At 39.2% G+C, this 18,105-nt stretch overlaps 2 protein-coding genes across 2 annotated transcripts; one reads left to right on the top strand and one right to left on the bottom strand.

The window, feature by feature from the left end:
- Window positions 1-2,636: 2,636 nt before the first annotated feature.
- On the bottom strand, window positions 2,637-3,815 carry GCK72_000734 (uncharacterized protein; the record flags this gene model as incomplete). The annotated part of the gene is made up of 2 exons (XM_053722645.1): window positions 2,637-3,032; window positions 3,084-3,815. The coding sequence occupies 2 exons, from the start codon at window positions 3,813-3,815 to the stop codon at window positions 2,637-2,639; spliced, it is 1,128 nt and encodes a 375-aa protein (XP_053591290.1).
- A 7,942-nt stretch (window positions 3,816-11,757) lies between these two features.
- Window positions 11,758-12,063, top strand: GCK72_000733 (uncharacterized protein; the record flags this gene model as incomplete). Its single annotated transcript, XM_053722644.1, has 1 exon — window positions 11,758-12,063. The coding sequence occupies one exon, from the start codon at window positions 11,758-11,760 to the stop codon at window positions 12,061-12,063; it is 306 nt and encodes a 101-aa protein (XP_053591289.1).
- Between the last annotated feature and the right edge of the window lie 6,042 nt (window positions 12,064-18,105).

Genomic DNA, 18,105 nt, shown 5'->3' with positions numbered 1-18,105 from the left:
CTAAACCACGACAATTTTAATCTGGGACAAGAAGAATTAATTGGAAAATTAGTTCCAATTTTTAGTACCAAAATTTCTTAGTTTTGAAATGTCTCGGTTTCGGAACGTCTCATGATCTGGTTTGGTATCAAAATCATTTTGAAACCGGGACGTTTCAAAACCGGAACACCTCGAATCCAAAAGTATTGAAATCTTACTATCGTTTTAGAAGAATTGAAGAAGAGATTCAGAATCCGAAGATGTCTAGATTAGATAAATTTCGGAAAATAGTATATCTGGTTTTGAGACGTCTCAGTTTCCAAAATTAGTTTTGGGACGTTTCGAAACCGTGACAATTTGAAACTGGGGTACTTTGACACCTATCTGGCATAGAAAATTAATTGAAAAACTAGGTTTTTCAGTCAACTTTTTCCGATTTCGGAACGTCTCAGTCTCAAAACGTCTCGGTTTCGAAACGTCTGGTCTGGCTTCAAAGTCATTTGGAACTGGACGTTTCCAAACCGGGTAACTTTGAAACCGAAACACCTCGAAACCAAACATATCGAAACCTCATTATTGTCTGCTTTCGAGCTGTCGCGGTTTCGAAACGTCCTAGTTTCGAAATGTCTCTATTCCAGAACTTCCCGGAGCTCAGTCCAATTCTACCGAATCTACACGGTTTTTACATCTTCGCTCCACCGTAACTTATCTCATTTAACGAGATTCCGGTAGAGCGAATTCCAATAGAGCGCGATTACTTCACTCACCCAAGTCTCCTCATCAATATTGGGTGGTTGATTGTGAAAAACGCTCAAAATATGAGATCTCGGCTCCCCCTTCCTCGGCTCCTAAATCCGAATAAGAAACTCTCCGTTCGTTTTCAACACCATCTTCACGTCTTCTCTCGGCAAGAATCCGTGATAATACGGTGCTTTCTCGATCGATGCCATTTGAGATATGTTCATGATTATTCCCAGTGAAATGATCGCGGAGCACAAAATTTGATATTTTCTCGGATATTGATAAGCAATGAATGAGGAGTTGGGGGAGATAGGAAAGAGGGGATATGAAGAGAATGAGGCTGGGTTACGGTGGTCATGGGAAATGGAATATGGAGGGGGGAGGTGACCACGTGGGAATGGATTTTTTGTAGAGATGAGATGAACAAAATGAGATACATGAAAAAGTTTCGAAACCGAGTAATCTTGCAACTTTGACATTTCTAATTTTCTATTACGGTCATGAGTAATTTTTCAGTGATTTTTTCAAGTTGAGTGTTGTAATGTCGTGTTTTTGAAACGTCTGGTTTCGAACAGAGTTTTGCGGAAGTGATTTTTTCTAAAACGGAATCCGGAAGTCGGAAGTCGGAATTAGGAAGTGGTTTTTTCTGCAAATATTCAAAACTCCAAGAGAAAAATCATAAAATTCTGGAAAATCAGTGGAAAATTAGTTTTTCGCTGAAGAAAACCTTTTTTCTATCCTTTTATTATCGAAATAAAAAAGTTCCGACATTTTTTACCGACGCGTGTTTGCGGACTCAATGCAAAATTTAATAATTTAGCACTATGTCCGCAAACACGCGTCGGTAAAAAATGTCGGAACTTTTTTGTCGCGACAATAGACCATTTTTCCATTTATTTCTGCAAAACTTATTCTTCTTAACTTTCACAGTTATGGAATGACGGAATTCGGAAATGAAATTTTCAAAACGGAAGTCGGAAGTCGGAAGTGAAAAAAGCCAGGAGGTCGGAAGTCGGAATTCCTCACAACTCTGGTTTCGAAACGTCTCGGTTTCGAAACGTCAAGTTTGGAAACAATAAGATCGGCAAAGTCAAAATTGTTCCAGATCCCGGATTCCGTATGTTGGATTTCGATTTCTAGTTTTTAGAATGGAAGTTCCAGAATCCCGGATTAATAGAATTCCTTGAAATTCTAGGAATTTTGAATTCCGAATAAGAAATCATGCCTCCTTTTGCTAGAATCCCCTTCACTTCTATTGGAAAACAGCTGAAAACGGTCAGCTTTGAAAGTGTGCCACGTCCTTATTGATTATCTCACAATTCCAAGTTTTAATGGAGTCTGTAGATCAAAAGTAGATCTTAATTTTGTAATTGACTTCTTTTTGTACAGGGTTATCCTGAGAAGTTATCAATTGGCGAAGTAATTTCACAATCACTGTTCCTTTTCAATGCTGAAAGGTGAGATTTTTGAAACGTATGGACTGTGTAGATCAAAAGTAGAGCTTCATGTTTGTTGTTGACAACTCTTTGATACAAACTCTACCTGAAAAGTTGCAGTCCATCACAATACATTTCACATTCTAGCAATAAAAACAAAGATAGCGAAAAATTTATTTGCCGAATGATAACTTCTTAGGATGGCTTCGTACAAAAAAGTTATCAATTACAAAATTTTTAACTGAAATCTGCGAGTGCGACATTCTGTATGGTTGAGTACTGTACATACCATCAAACAACCATTTGATTCACAAGAATAACAAAAGAATCACACTTTTATTGATTAAAAAAGAAAAAAACAAAACAAGTTGAACTGAAAATGGGAGATAGAAACAAAAGAGTTGAGAACATTAATGAAAATTGTGGAAGGTGGATATTAAAGATCAAAACGAAAAAAATAGAAAAATTAACAAGAAGAAGTTACTCCGAGACACTGTAGACAAACGTGGCATTCTTCATTTCCCCGTTGGCTTGATACTCCCCATTCACATGCAAAAATCCATCTTTCAAGAAAACCGTGAAATGTCTATTTTTGTAGACACATGGGCCGGTTAAACGAATTGGTTTGTCGGTCATGTTTTCACTTTTTATGTAAAACTGCAAGTCCGCCTGATTTTCTTTCATATTTGTGAGAACTGGATGCATTTCGTAGAGGTATTTGGCATCGTCTTGGTTTCCAATTTCACGAGCAAAGGCTTCAACTCCTTGGTATTTGGAAAAGTCGGGGGTCCATTTGGTCATCAGATGTTCTGGTAGATCTTCGACACACTTGAAGTTTCTCAGATCTTTTTCTGGCATTGCGGAGTATATTTGTTCCTGAAAATTTTCAAATGCATATTATTCTTTCTAGACTTGATAACAACTTACCATCGAATACCAAGTTATAAAGGGACAGAGAAGAGCCATGACGACGACAGCACCTATTATTGCCCAGTCTTGGCCCATGGCGTTGGCATCACGTGCTGGAGTTCGAGCATCTCTCCTGCGTTGGTTGTGCTCCGGAGTCTTGGAAATATGTTGCAATATATCTGCTACTGCAGCTATTGCACGTTCCACATCATATGGAGCTTGTTGCCCAGAACCTGATCTCTGATTCACGGCTTGTGGAGTCACTGGTGGCTCCGCGGTCAGTGATTGTTGAGCTCTCAGCTCTGCATACTCCTGTAAGCTCAGCCGATAAGATTCCTCAATCTTTTTCTTGGCTTCTTGATCTGTGTTTCGTTCGACGGATTCGAAAGCTCGGAGAGATTCCCTATTGGTCAGATACTTCTCGTCTAATAGCTTCAACGCGGCTTCCTCAGAAGCTTGTAGAAGAGTTTTAACGTCCGCATTCTGTGGAGTTTCTTCTTCGTCGTCAGACGATTCTTCGTCATCTTCAAATGAGTCGCTTTCATAATAGTCGTCTTCTTCACTCTCCGATGTTTCCTCATCTTCTCCAGTAGAGTCCACGTCGTCGTCAGATACCTCATCTTCTCCAGAAGACTCTACCACATTTTCCATCTTTTCTGGCTCTTGTTGCTCCACATCAGACCCATCCGAGTGGTCCGAATCGCTGAGAAAATCGAAGGATGCCTCGTTTTCAGAGTTGGAATCCGACATTCCTAAAAATAGCTATGAGGTTGAGTCGACAAGAAAATGAGAGGGAAAATCAATAAGACGGGAGGTAGAAGACCTGAATGAATGAGGAATGAATGAGGAATGACTGTGTGCTATGTGTGCACAGGAATGCCGTAAGGTAAGGCCACAAGGTACTGGGCAAGAGAACATTACGATCTTCTGCTCAGAATGTTCTCGAAAGAAAGAGAGTGACAAGATGTGATTAATGGCATCTACATACAAATCAATCTGACAAATCCAAACATAAAAGAGGTGTTAATTGGTGCTATTAGCAGAGGGTAGATCCCTGCATGGGAGGATTTGAATAGGGGAATAGTGAATGGAGGATCTAGAGGAGACTGAGAAGAGCAAAGGGACGAACAGAAAATTTCAAGGACCTGGAATCAGAAGTCCTATCCATCTGAACATATCTATGATCATTTGTCAGAAATAGAGCAGAATTGTTCTGAACCGTGAAACCTATTATAAAGGCGCACGCGCTAGCAAGAGTTTGGGGCATCCTGTCTCTTTAAAGATAAAACGACAGAAAAAGAATATCGATTAGTTCCATACTTGAGAATATTTCAGTTTGGACCACCAAGGGAAAACTAGAAAGTTTCATAGTTTTCATTCTGAAATAATAAAGAATATAATAGAGGAAGAGAGGTAGAAAAGGGGAGAGATTCAAAAAAATCAATGATCTGCACGAGGAGATGTAGTGAGTCTTGTGTGTCCTCATCTCGTCGTCACACGTCCACGGCCTCCTGAAGAGGCCCTCTCAAAGTACTGTGCGCAGTGTATTGAGAGGGTCTTCCATTCCGACGACAATCTAATCTGTCAGACACATGGTGTTTCGTCTCACTAAAGCGAATATGCTCCATCGATACAGTACGATACACAGTCTGATGAAAACTTCTAATTTCTTTAGAAAAATTCCATTACACGCACCAATTGAAAAAAGTCTATTGAAGAAAGTGGGCGGAGTCTCGTTTGCTGAACGTATTTGTTGCACTAGTTATTGCTTTAGAAGTTGAAAAACAATAGAAAGAACACAATACAGACACCCAATCGAATCAAAGAAACTACGGATCGCGCGTGGGTCCTAAATGGATCCATAAAAGATCCATATGACATACTCACAGATTCGATCCGCGTTCCAATGGATCCATGGGAGAAATTCAAGAGAACTGATGAGTATTTATTTTAAAATGTAGTTAAATCTCGCATTACAAAGAAACCATTTTTCGTGGATTCTGGGATTTCTTCAGGAGTGAAAATAAGTTGATGGAATTTCAAATGGAAGTTCAGAACAAATACTCAATAAAGCTTGATAGAATAAAATGTATTAAACAGCAGTGTTTGGAACAGAGTTATCGAAACAATATAAATTTCAGAATGTTGTTTTCTTAATCATGCATATTAAAAATAAATAACAGCAATTGACGTATGTTTTCAATAGGATTTCTTGAAGGAATGTTTCGCCAAAAACTCCCTTTCAGTCATATTCCACGCGGCAAAAGTGATATTATTCTCCGTAACCATAATGGATGACACGTGTTGATCAGTTTCTCGAACAATGTAATTTGGACTGCTGAACTTATGAATTCGCCAAGTATGTTCGAAATAGGTTCCTCTGAAAAATACGGAATTTATGAATTGAAATGAATTGTCGGCTTACCTTTTATCAAATGTGTAAACTGGCAACTCGTCAGATTTATCTAATCGATTAATTGGAATACTATTCATGATAAGATTTGAATTGAGCTGACAACGATGAGTTCTAAGAGAAATGCTCAAATACTCCAAATTCTGATATCTTTCATTCTATCTCCACTTGTTCAGAAACTGGATGACAGCAGTATCGCTTATAATTCCATTCTCAATAAACAACTGCCTTCCTTCGAAGTTGGATAAAATGGCATCTGCCGAGCACCACGTATATCCAATATTCAAAACTTTCGTCTTAGTGAATTCCTAGTTTTTTCCAAGCGAAGGATTCTCAAATGACAGAAGTCTGATGAAATCTTGATTAGGAGAGACAGTAAGAAAATCTTGGAATTCTGTTGTTCCTATTTCACCGCTATACATTAAATCTGTACTGGTAATATTCCTCATTTTCGATAATTTGGATGTCAGCTTGTTCACAATCAACTCATATTTGATGGATGAACCGAATAAGTCGAGGAAATAATTGTGGATTGAGGGAAGCAGGGTTTCTTTTTGAAATGGATCGCATTGTACCATGAGTGGTCCATCTCTGGTGGGCATGCTGAAAAGAATGAAATGACCCAAAAAATGACCAAAAAATAAATGACCAAAAAATAAAAAATTAGGACTCATAAATGTTCAATGGTCTGACCTTTTTATGGATATCAGGAAAAAACTTTTCAAGTTTTTTTTTTGGTAATCTTGCTGAATCTATCAAATTTTGCAGTTTTCCCACTATTCCTGTCATATTCATCGTTGCAAGTATGAAGTACCGTTGCACTAACTTCCCAAGTTGAAAATTTCGCTGAATTTCACCATGAACGCGTAAGTAGCAGGTGACCCGACAGTGGGAATCAAGTTTTTTACGAACCTAAGAAATATTTCAGTTATATTCTCCTGATTTTATAATGCTATCCTCAACATTTCAGTCGGAATGATTCGATTCGGGAGAAAATTTTCAGAAAACAAAAAATTCAATTTTTTCGAAAATTTTTTTGTGGTATGATCGAAAATTGTACCGGAACTGAATAAAAATGGCATGATTGAATGAAAAACTTCAAAAAAAAACCATTATTTTGAAACATCAAAAATAATTTACTGGAAGGACTTGAAAATTGAAATCGCAGTTTTTCTCATTCTTCCCCAAAACACCGTTCTTGGGGTCTAGAGTTACGAGTAGGGACAGCATGTTTCCGATACCAAATTTCCGAAACAAAAAAATAGTGAGCAGAAGCAACAATACTTGATGAAGAATGGAGAAGTGGGAAAAGGAAAGCGGCGCAAAGAGAGCTGGAAATGAACCGACAGCAGTCGGATCACTTTTCTAAAAACATGCAACGCGCAGGTTCTACACAGAACAATGCATACGTCCCACAACAGTCTTCAAGATTCAACAAATATACTTCAGTTAATCGAATAGTAATTCACACATCAACCAACAAAAGTTTACAACAAAACTTCGGCACAAACACTGATTTAAATAATCAAAGTGCGCAGAAGACTGATCAACATCATCAAGAGCCGAAAAGTTATATGTACAATAAGAAAAGTCCGGAATGTTGAAAGAATTTAGTCCACAGTTCTTATTCTGGTAATGATTCATCGAGTAGTGTGTTGGGATTGCACAAAAACAGATAATGTAGTGTGACTGGGTGTTATGCACATACTTGTTCGAGAGTGCCTGGGTTAAATACATCAAAAGTGAAAATTAATTGAACTATTGCTTGTTTCAGATGCGATAAGCAAGGGCATATAGCCTTGAAGCGTCCGACAAGGAACTCTCTGATACAAGAAGTTCGAGTGGCTCCGGAAATTTAGTCGACAGTTGAAGATCAGAAGTTCGGGATGAAGGTTGATACAAAATGTTCAAGTGATAAGGAATCAGAAAAGAAACTGATTCATCACGAAGTGGAAACGAAGATGGGAAGGGCAGTGTGTTGCTTCTGATGTTTTCGAAAAAGATGTGGGTTTGGATGTGGACAGAGTACCAATTAAAAAAAGCAATGAGCTGTTACAAGACTTGGAGATTGAAGACGAGGCACAAGAAGAGGTCAATAGGACATTCCCTACCGTGCTTAACTATGAAACAAGAAACCAAGCAGAGAACATTCTGAAGGAAAACCCGGATGCAACATTTGAAGACATCGTCCAAGGAATGAACGAGATGCTCGTGGACACCAACCACAGGCAAAGAAGCAAGGCTCTATTGCGTTCAAGCAAGCAAGTCACCTAAAGAAGCACCCAGTCATGCTCAAGCAGTTGAAGGATGCATAACACGGACATACCAACCAGCCCCAAACGCCCAACTTCCGGCAGAGCTGATAGCCTTTCTGACAAACAGGGTCGTCGACTACCAGGATCGGGGCAGGCAACGCGACGTCTCTCGGAGCATCAGAAGACAAAAAAGCAACAGAGGTGGAAACAAGTCGCCTCAGAGAGAGTGTTATTACTGCCTGAAACAGGACACTACGTTCGAGAGTGCCGTCAAAAGCGGAAAGATCGCGAGGACGGAATCATCGAACAACGATCCAACCGGGCTCGAGATGACAAAGTGAAAGCTCTTCGCGATGCAATCAATGTAAGAGATGAACAGATTGAGGACTTCTCGAAGCGATACGACAGGACGCTTCCTGATGATTATTTCTCAACTTCAGACAGCTCAACGAGCGGAGCAAGACACCTACGATCAAGCAAGCAGCCGCCAGGTGAACCATCCACCGATTCCCTCTTCCACATGTCTCTCAAGCTGATGATGCAGTCGTACCACGAGTATCGGAAGGATCCCGAGTACCAGAACGAAGTCACAATGGAACGGTTCATGAAAAGATTGAACCAGGTAATCAAAACCCTGGCCATACGGGAGGCACGATCAACACCGGATCAGGCCTGGAACACCGTCCTTGAAGGCTAAGCATGCCAGATATGGCGACGGATCACGAACGGTGATTGTCGGGACAATCGTTCAAGAATCCAAGACTAAACGACGACTACAAAGGTCGTAGTACTGGGAACGACTCCCAGGTAAGTCGAAGTGAAATCTTCCTTACTCTTACAGAAAAGTGTCACTATTGTGGCAAGTTAGGACACATGTCAAAGAGCCACACAGGTAAAGTGCGCTTCAACCGTATACGGATGAGCCAGGTTTCTGATCCGTAACTGATCCGTTACGGCTATTTTCACGACTGGCCAGTCGCGTACGGTCCGTTTCCAAAAATCGCGAACGGATAGAATACGGCTATGTACTTTTGCGCGAAAAAGCAATTGTCTAGCACGCGGATGGTATACGGATTCGCGTACGGATCCGTTACCGATGGCTGAGGTCAGGGGGACTGGGGGCCAATGTCTCCCACCCCCGCACCAGTATATAAGGCCGAGCGCAAGCTCATTCGAGGCCGGTCTCCGCACCCCTAAGGTACGTGACCTACTACGGACCGGATGAATTTCGGCATATTTGTCAGCTCATAATATTGAGTTTGCTGCGATTTGCGCGCTGGCCCGTGTCGACCCGGTTTTGCAAGTATGAACAAGTGAAGACTTGTCTTTGTAACTCCCGCGCTCTATACAGATGCGCTCTAGCGCACTGTATCATTTCTCCTGCGCGAACACGTTAAAGTGAGTGAAGGAAAAAAGGGATTTTCTCATCGTTCTTGAGCCTAGGGTTTTCTCCGCTTCGGTCAAGTTTCACCCTTTTTTGTTTTCTGGGTTTTTTTACCATCATTTTCTTTACTGTTTAGTGTCTTTTTGTGTCTATTAGCCTAGGGTAGCTTTTTGACTAATTCTTTATCTCTCATAGTTTTGTATCAATTATCACATTGATAATTTATGGAGTTTTACTAAATGAATTGGTAATCTTGAGAAAACCTGTGTTTTTATTGATTTATTGTCTTATCGTTCGTTTACTTACCAGGAGTGGACATGACACCGTTGCCACGTTCAATTTCTTACTGTTTGCCGTTTCCCAGAACTCCGCAACACGGTCCAGTAACGCAAACACGCAACGCCGAACCGCAACGCATATGGTCTCATCTCATAGAATCGATAGTCTTGTCTCACAGTCATCCTTTCGCGTGCGGTTGCTCCTCATTCACCTTCTGTTTTTTTTGAGCACACTGATTTACAGTTAATATCTGATAACTTTTTATGCTTTGAGCGATTTGTATGCTTCAGAGCCGTGTTTAATTTAATTTGTTTATTGATTAGAAAAAAACAATAGTGTATACTGAAGATCAAATCAAACCCTCACGAGTCGACATATTGTCGGAACTTCTTTGATAACACCTTTTGATAACACCTGGTTGGCGTGCAGGGCAATTGAAACAGAATGATAATTTTTGTGGCTTGCCTTACTATGAGGGCTGATGTTGTTCGAGTCTCAAAGGAAAAAAATCAATATTTTCAACCAACAAGAAAACATTTTCCACGTTGATTGATTACACTAAACCCGCGCTAAAACCAAGCTCTTCTGGGATAAACTACAGGGTGGCTAATAAGTATACGACGCTCTTAATTCTTGGATATTCGCCGGGAAAACGCTTGAATCCACAAAACAACGTTATCAATAGTTGAAATGTTCTAATTAGATTCAGTTTACAATAGGAATTCGAAGTTTGATACTTTGCCTTTGATACAGGCCGTCTGCCGTAAGACGCCGAAATAGCCTGTGCGCCGCGTCTCGGGCGTGATCTGGACTTATGATAAGATTTTTACTATTGAACCTTTTTTCAACCGTCAAAAGCAAAAACTTTTGTTATCAAGAGGTGATAGATAGTAGGTCTCCTTGACGTCACCAGGTCCATGACCACCTTTTTTCTAAAACTGTGATGGTATGGGCCGTGGTGACATCTTACGGTAGAACTTCGTTAGTTTTCATTAAAAGAAATGCGAAAATCAACTCGGGGTCTTCCAAAACTTGGTTTTGAAGGATGTTGTGTTCCTTTGCACAGCTCAACACTCTACTAGACTCTTTTTCATCTTTCAACAAGATTGAGCTACGTCCCACAGTTCCAAATCAACAAAATGCATCATTTCTCTCATTTTCCTGGCTACTGGAACAACGACTTTAGGCCTGGATCGTCGGCGGATCTCATTCTGATGGATTTCATCGTATGGGAATATTTGAAGAGCAAGATCTCAAGAATCTTCTACAACATGGCCGTTGTTCTCAAGACCTTCTTTCAGAAGATATGGGACGAAGTCAACGTCGACTACCTGCGGCGCACAGGCGATTTTGGAGTCTTACGTCTGAAGGCCTGTATCAAAGCCAAAGTATCCAACTTCGAATTCCTTTTGTAAACTGAATCTAGTTAGAACATTCCAACTGTTAATAACGGTTTTTTGCTGATTCAAGCGTTTTCCCGCCGAATATCCAAGAATTAAGAGCGTAGTATACTTATTAGCCACCCTGTAAATTGCAGACCCACTTTCTCGTTAACAAAACTTTTTCAACTTTAAAATTCTGCATGTTAAATTTCACTCACCATCAGACCTGTTCCTCGGAAAATTACCGGGAAATTTTCGGTGAAAACTTCACGGTAGTTTCCCGGAAAAATTGACCTCATACTGCTCTTGATTTTATAAGCCTAAACTCTCAACTACCATCATTACTTTTTTTTTCTGTATTTTTCCCAGTTCACTTTTTTGTACAACCCATTCTCTTGAGCCTAATATCCTGTCCTATGTGTTGCAGTTGTTTTCGTGTATCAAATTCAATTGCATATTCATTATACAACTACCGTAAAAAACATAGAATTGTAACTTAATTAGAGGACCCTAAAGGCTCATCCTATTTTAAAAAAATAGCAGCGCACCCTATCTACTGATTTGTAGGAATTCTTGTTCAAATTTCGTGAAAAATCCTTACTATTAAAAAAATAAAATTTTATGTTTTAAGTCATTTCAATTCCGGTGTTTCGCATGATTTGAAAAATATGGTTTGGAAGAAAATCATGATTTGAAAGAAAATGATAGGTTGAAAATTAAAAGCGTCCCTGCAAGAGAGAGAGAAAGATTCCTGAGGTGATTTGAAAAATAGAGGTGCATGCGCCTGTATTACAGTTATTACGGTATTATCCGAAATTATTTCTTATTTTCACGATTGAATTGATCGTAATAAATGATTAGTATTCTTATTATCCAAGTTAACACATTATCATGGACTTTGTAAGTCAAAAAAGCTTAAAGTGCCACCAATCTTTAAATCTTTAATCCTGTATTGACGAGATCATATATATTTTTCAGAATGCCTATACCACTCTTACGATTCCCGTATGTTGTCCAAAAGGAAATTTTCAAATCAATGGAATATTGCGAAGTGTTCATAATGTCACTTTGCTCGAAACAAATAAAATATTTTGTGATTCGAGCAAAACGAAGGGTACCTAAGATATGGTACGTTGTGTTCCCTAGCCGTAATCTCATTGCAGTCGAAGAAGAGTCCGGTCAGGTGGAAACGGTTATCGCGATTGTTGAGACGCCGGAGCTGAATGAGATGAAATCAACAATGGAATTGAAAATTGGAGAACATTTCAAAGCATACGGAACGTGAGTTGTCAGGATTTTAATGTCTTGGTGTTGATCTTCGTTTCAGCGGTTAACTATTTTCCTAACTCCACCTTTTCTTACATCTCCCGTTGTGATGATTCAATAATTTCGTTATAACCGAGTTAGAATTAATTAAACGAAATACAACGTTTTTTGGATAAGGAATTGAAGGAGGACTGAAGTCATATATTTTTATTCCAGATACTGATACTTCAGGAAATTCTGAGCAACTTTCACCCCCGTGTAGTTCTCTCGGATAGAATTATTTCTTTTTATTTCTCGATTTTTCGTTTTCTTCATTTTTTCAAGAAAATTTAGTATTACTATTTTTTTTAACGATATAAATTAATATAAATTGAAAAAAACACGAAAGTTTGTTGAAAAAAGCGAGGAAACGAGTAATCGAGAAATAATTTTATCCGAGAGGACTACACGGAGGAAGAAATTCGCGTGAGAAAACTCTTCCACCTAGGCTCCTTTTGAGCCGGGAAACGCGAGTTTAGAGCGTTTAGACCGATTTTTAGCATATGCTGCAATGATGAAAGTTGCTCAGAATTTTCTGAAGTATCAAAATCTGAAATGAAAATATGACTTCTGTCCTCCTTTAGCTCATGTTTTACTAAAGACATGTTCTAAAAAATTTTTTGAATTGTGTCTAATATTTTCCTAAATATCTCAGCTTGTTGAGGAAAGGAAGTATCCTTAAAAGTAGACTATGGTTAGCTCTTTAATGATGTAAGTATGTCTGTGAGCTTGTTTTTATATCGAAGACATTTTTGAATTCAATTCGAAACCCGCTGATTGCGAGTCCCGGTGAATTTGAGAATTTCGCTGACCGAAGAAAATTGATCAAAAAACTCATTGACTACACATTCTCATTGACTACAAAATTCGAGAAAAAAATCTCTGATTGACTACATCTACAGCACTCGCCAAAACGAACGCGATACTCGCAGTTTTTAAATTAAAATTAGGAACAAAGTTCACCCCATCTGTGTGATTCTCGTGGGGGGACCAGTTTTTACCATTATTTTAGGCTTAGGTTTCTTAGAAGCTCGGAAAAACCTTAACAAACCGGTTCTTAACTGTTTTTCGTTTCTGTGAATTCTTTTCCGAATTTCTAAGAAATCCTGATTTGGTCAGTCCGCTACTTTTTCTGGTCCTGTTTGGAAAATGTAGGCTTCTGAGATATGTTATAAATTCAGATGGTGTAGTGGACTGTCTTTCAGAGAGATGTAGTCAATGAGAGAATCCCTCGAATTTTGTAGTCAATGAATGAGCTGTTGTCAGAAAATTGGCGTTGTCGCCTAGAAATTCGACTTCTGCCCTATATTAATTTGTTCATTTCCGTGATTTCTTTTCATATCGAAACTGTTGTGATCGGAGTTTCTATCCAATCAAGAGTGGTTCTGAGTCTCCCTTCTTCCCGTGGGAAGAAGAGGAGAAGTTCAATCAGATTTCCCTCTTTAAGTATTGTGTAGCGGTAATTAGCGTTTGAAGAAGACAGAATACCATTAGCATTCAGATTACTAATTTATTAAGAAAAAGAAAGATAACGTAAGAAAAAGAAATAAGTGATAGTTGATAAAAAAGAGATAGAATAAAATGGTCGGCGACCCCTCAAGGGAGTCGGCCATAACTTATATATATATGTGGTTATCAGTACAATTTAGATTTCATCAAGTTACATCAGATTGTGGTTATCAGTACAATTTAAATTTCATCAGGTTACATAAGATTCTGAATGCTCTACATCCCCCTCCTTTTTTTCGAGACTCGTCCCGAGTAACAATAACTTGACAAAAGAAAATTTAATTTACTGATCCGCTGGCTTGCCTTGAAGTCTGCGGCTGCGTCGCAGTTGCTGGTTACTCGATCCCCTGGTTGCTTCCTTTGCCACTGGCTGTTCGCTGTCACGACGTTGTTGATCCTTAGGCTTTTCTGGCTGACCGTCTTGCAGTTGTCCACTGGTTGCCACCTCTTCCATAAACTTCTTCAGGCGATTTTTGTGGATCGATTCCATCCGTCCTTTTTGGTTTTTGATTGTCGCAGTTGTTGCTGTTGTTGTCACAACTTCCACTGGCTCGGAATATTGATTCTCCAGCTTGCCTCTTGTGAATAGTCTGATTAAGACCTTATCTCCCGGGTTTAACTCCTGGGTTTTTGTTTTGACGTTTTCGTCGTAAAACTTTTTCGAAGTTCGCTGACTTGTTTGTAGGCGTCCGTAGACGTCCTTGTGGCATTCTCTTATTGCTTCAGTTATGGATTCAACCAAATCTTTCTCATCAGTGTATTTCGGTTGAAGAGTTTCTACCACCAAGTCCATTGGGGCAATAGTTCTTCTTCCAAAGATTACCTCTTCTGGAGCGTAACCACTGGAGGAATGTATATTTGCATTGTATGCATGAACTACGACTGGCAGTTTTCTGTCCCAATCGTCGAAGTTTTCTGGTTTTCTTGCTGTGCAAGTCAACATTTCTTCTACTGTTCGGTTGAATCTCTCAACTATACCATTTGATTGATGATGGTATGCTGGAGTCAATGTTTGTTTCAGTTGAAGAATTTCACTTATTTCCTTGAAGGTTTGGGAAATAAAGTTTCTTCCTTGATCAGTTACGATCTGCAATGGGATTCCATGAATTCCAACAATATTTTCCATCAAAAATTTGACAGATGTTTCGCTTGTTTGGTTTTGTGTCGCTTTGACCACCGCGAATTTTGAAAATGCATCTACTGCTGCAATGATGTATTGGTTGCCATCTTTTGTTTCCGGCAGTGGACCAATTACATCCATGTGGATTCTTTCAAATGGGCGTGCTGGAATTGCCCATTTTCCCATTGGGATATTAAATCTCTTTTCTGGAGCATGTTTTCGCATCTGGCAAGTTTTGCACTTGCTAACGACATTGGTTATTCTTTGTTTCATTTTATTCCAAACGGCAATTTTGCTGATAGCCGTTTTCGTTTTTTCGCTGGCTGCATGGCCAATGCTATTATGGACAGCCATAATAAATTCATTTAGTTCTGGAACTTTTTCGTCCAGTAATACTAGTGGTTTTCCTTCATTTGAAGATTTCATGTGCACAACTCCATCGATCATGATGTATTTTGCATAAATATTCCATACTCTGACTGATAGTTTGTCATAGAGTAAGCTTTTCTTAATTTCTTGAATATGTGGATTGAGATTTTGAATTCTTTTCCAATCTTCAAATGTCCAAGTATCTTTAGGTGGTTTTCCCTCGATGCTTGCCACAATTCCATCTTGTTCCGTGTTGACGTTCTGTCTCGACAGAGCATCTGCGACATGATTTTCTCGTCCTGGTCTGTAGACGATTTCGACGTCATACTGTTGTATGATGGCTTCATGTCTCATCAATCTACCACTCATAAAATTTTCTTTTCTATGAAGAAGTGCTTTGAGAGGTTGATGATCTGTTACGACCTTCACTTTTCTTCCGAAAATGTATGGTCGATAGTGGGTTAATCCCCAAGTGATAGCTAGTGATTCCAGCTCGATTGGTGGATATCTCTGTTCAACTTTAGTAGTTGGTCTGCTGGCGTATGCCACTACTTTTAATTGATTTTCTTGTTTTTGGAATAGTATGGCCGCAATTCCAATCTTGGACGCATCTGTATGCATCTCGAAATCTCCGTTCATGTCTGGAGTTGTGAGAATCGGCGGACTGATCAATTTATCTTTGATCATATCCAACGCTTTTTGTTGTTCTGGACCCCATTTGAAGCTATTCTCTTTTTGAGTTAATGCTGTAAGGGGTTTTGCAAGAATTGCATAGTCTTTTATGAATCTTCGGAAGTATCCACTCATTCCTAGAAATGATTTTACTTCACTGACATTCTTTGGAATGGGGAAGTTTCTGATAGCTTCCGTTTTTTCTCCGCTGGGCTGTATTGTTCGGTTTTCAATAACGAATCCCAGAAGTTTGATTCTGTTTCTTCCAATTTGGCTTTTTTCTGCCTTCAGTTTCAATCCCATTTTAATCATGAGTTTGAAAAATTCTTCAAGATCCGCAATATGTTGTTCCTCATTGTCAGAAACTACTGTGAGGTCATCAACATACAGGATTAGTGTTCCTGAAAATTGTCTTGCCACCTCAGACATTGCTCTTTGAAATGTATCAGGACTGCCTTTTAATCCCATAGGCATGTATTTGTAGTGAAATACACCTAAGTGACAACAGAAGGCAGTTCTTTCCTTGTGAGGTTCGTACATCCTTATGTGATGAAATCCTTGACAGATATCAAACACTGAGAAAATTTTCCCTCTAGATGCATCTTCCGTCACATCCGTGGTGTGAGGCATGATGTATGTTCTTGGTCTTGTAATCAAATTCAGTTTTCTGTAGTCAATTACAATCCGAGTATCTCCATTTGGTTTTGGTACCATTAGTATTGGAGATGTGTACGGAGATGTTGACTCTTCAATGAGGTCATTTCTTCTCATTTTTTCAAGTTCTCTCTCCAGTTTCTCTTTTTGTTCCGGACTTAGTCGGTATGGTCTTGTTTGAGGAATTTTATGATTATCATTCAACTCAATATAATGTTGAGTTTTTCCTCGAAATTTGCCGATTTTCCCATCACTCCCGACAAAAGCTTCCGGATATCTTTTTATAAGTTTTTCTACTTGTTTGATGGCGATTTCGGAGAGATTTGATTCTTTTAGGTTTAGCTTTTTCAGAAGAAGTTCTCCTTCCTCTTTTCTTGACATTGGTCTCTCCCAGTTTTCGTCTGGTTGTTGATTGATTGTACTTATCATTGGTTGCTTTGGTACCATATTTTCTCTGAAGAACTCCGCCTGAGCAATTTTCATATTTTTTCTCAGTTTCAGTTCTGAATTTCCTGGATTGTAGATTTTCAAAACGACTTGTCCCAAGGTATTCATGGTTGAGAGTACACTGCTTATTGAGTATAACTCCTCCGTTTCTCTATTAAGATCGGAAACAATGAAATTGTCGTTCTGATTCGTCACATCCGGAATTCTTCCAGAGATTATAGCTTGGCATCTGGGAGGGATGTTCTCATCCTGTTCGCACACCACGAAAAGTTTTGACTCTTCTTCATGTCCTAGTTCGTCTGGATTCAACAAGTTGACGGTAGCTCCTCCGATTAGGACATATCTTTTCCTCATAACGAGAATCGTATGCCATCCTTTTTCGCTCATTAGGGTGATGAAATCAATTCCTAACAAACATGGGGCAGGTGCTTCTCCGTTCTTGACAATTAGCAATTGGTGTGATACTGTTTTTACTCCCACCGTTACAGCTAATTCAATTTTCCCTAAGAACGTCATTTGTGTTCCATTAGCAACTTTTGCAGTACATTTTGACTGTTGAACTCTGTTTCCCAATCCCAACTTCTCAATCACCCGTTCCGCTACTAGTGACACAGATGCTCCTGTATCCAATAGTGCTACCACGGGAACACCATTTAGGTGAATTGGAATATACGGAAGATAATTTTTTCCTTCCATAGTGAGAATTGAATATACTTCCGGGATTGTGATTTCCGAATGTTTTCGGTTGGTTTGGAATGTTTGTAATTCCATTGGATCTTCTTCGTCATCCTCGTAATCAACCTGGATATTATTGATTTCGGGTCTCATTCTTCTCATGGCATTTCGAACCATTGGTGGTGCTTTTCTAGCAACTTTTGCAAATTCGATAAGGGCTTTTCTTGACGCGTGTTTTCCGTAATAGATTTTCAGTGCCGTGTATAATGCCAATAGCAAAATGAAGCACATTCCGATTGGGATTACGACTGTTTTGACGATTTCTATTACTTTTTCACGGATGTAAGCTGCTCCCTTTTCGATGTTCTCTGCAATTTCTCCGGCTATGCTATGGACCTTATCTGCTCCGTTTTCCAAAATTTTCTTGAACTCTTTTGAGTCAAATCCTCCATCTTTCAGACTTTGGATTAATTCGAGTTGATTTTCTCTCAAATTTCTCAGAGCATTTGTCCATGTAGCTAGGTACATTGTTGGGTTTTCAATGTTTGTCAATTTTGCAAATACTGGTGGTCCCGA

The sequence above is a fragment of the Caenorhabditis remanei genome, chromosome I (genome assembly GCF_010183535.1).
Source record: "Caenorhabditis remanei strain PX506 chromosome I, whole genome shotgun sequence".
Classification (NCBI taxonomy): domain Eukaryota; kingdom Metazoa; phylum Nematoda; class Chromadorea; order Rhabditida; family Rhabditidae; genus Caenorhabditis; species Caenorhabditis remanei.
This window is presented reverse-complemented; position numbering and strand designations above follow the sequence as displayed.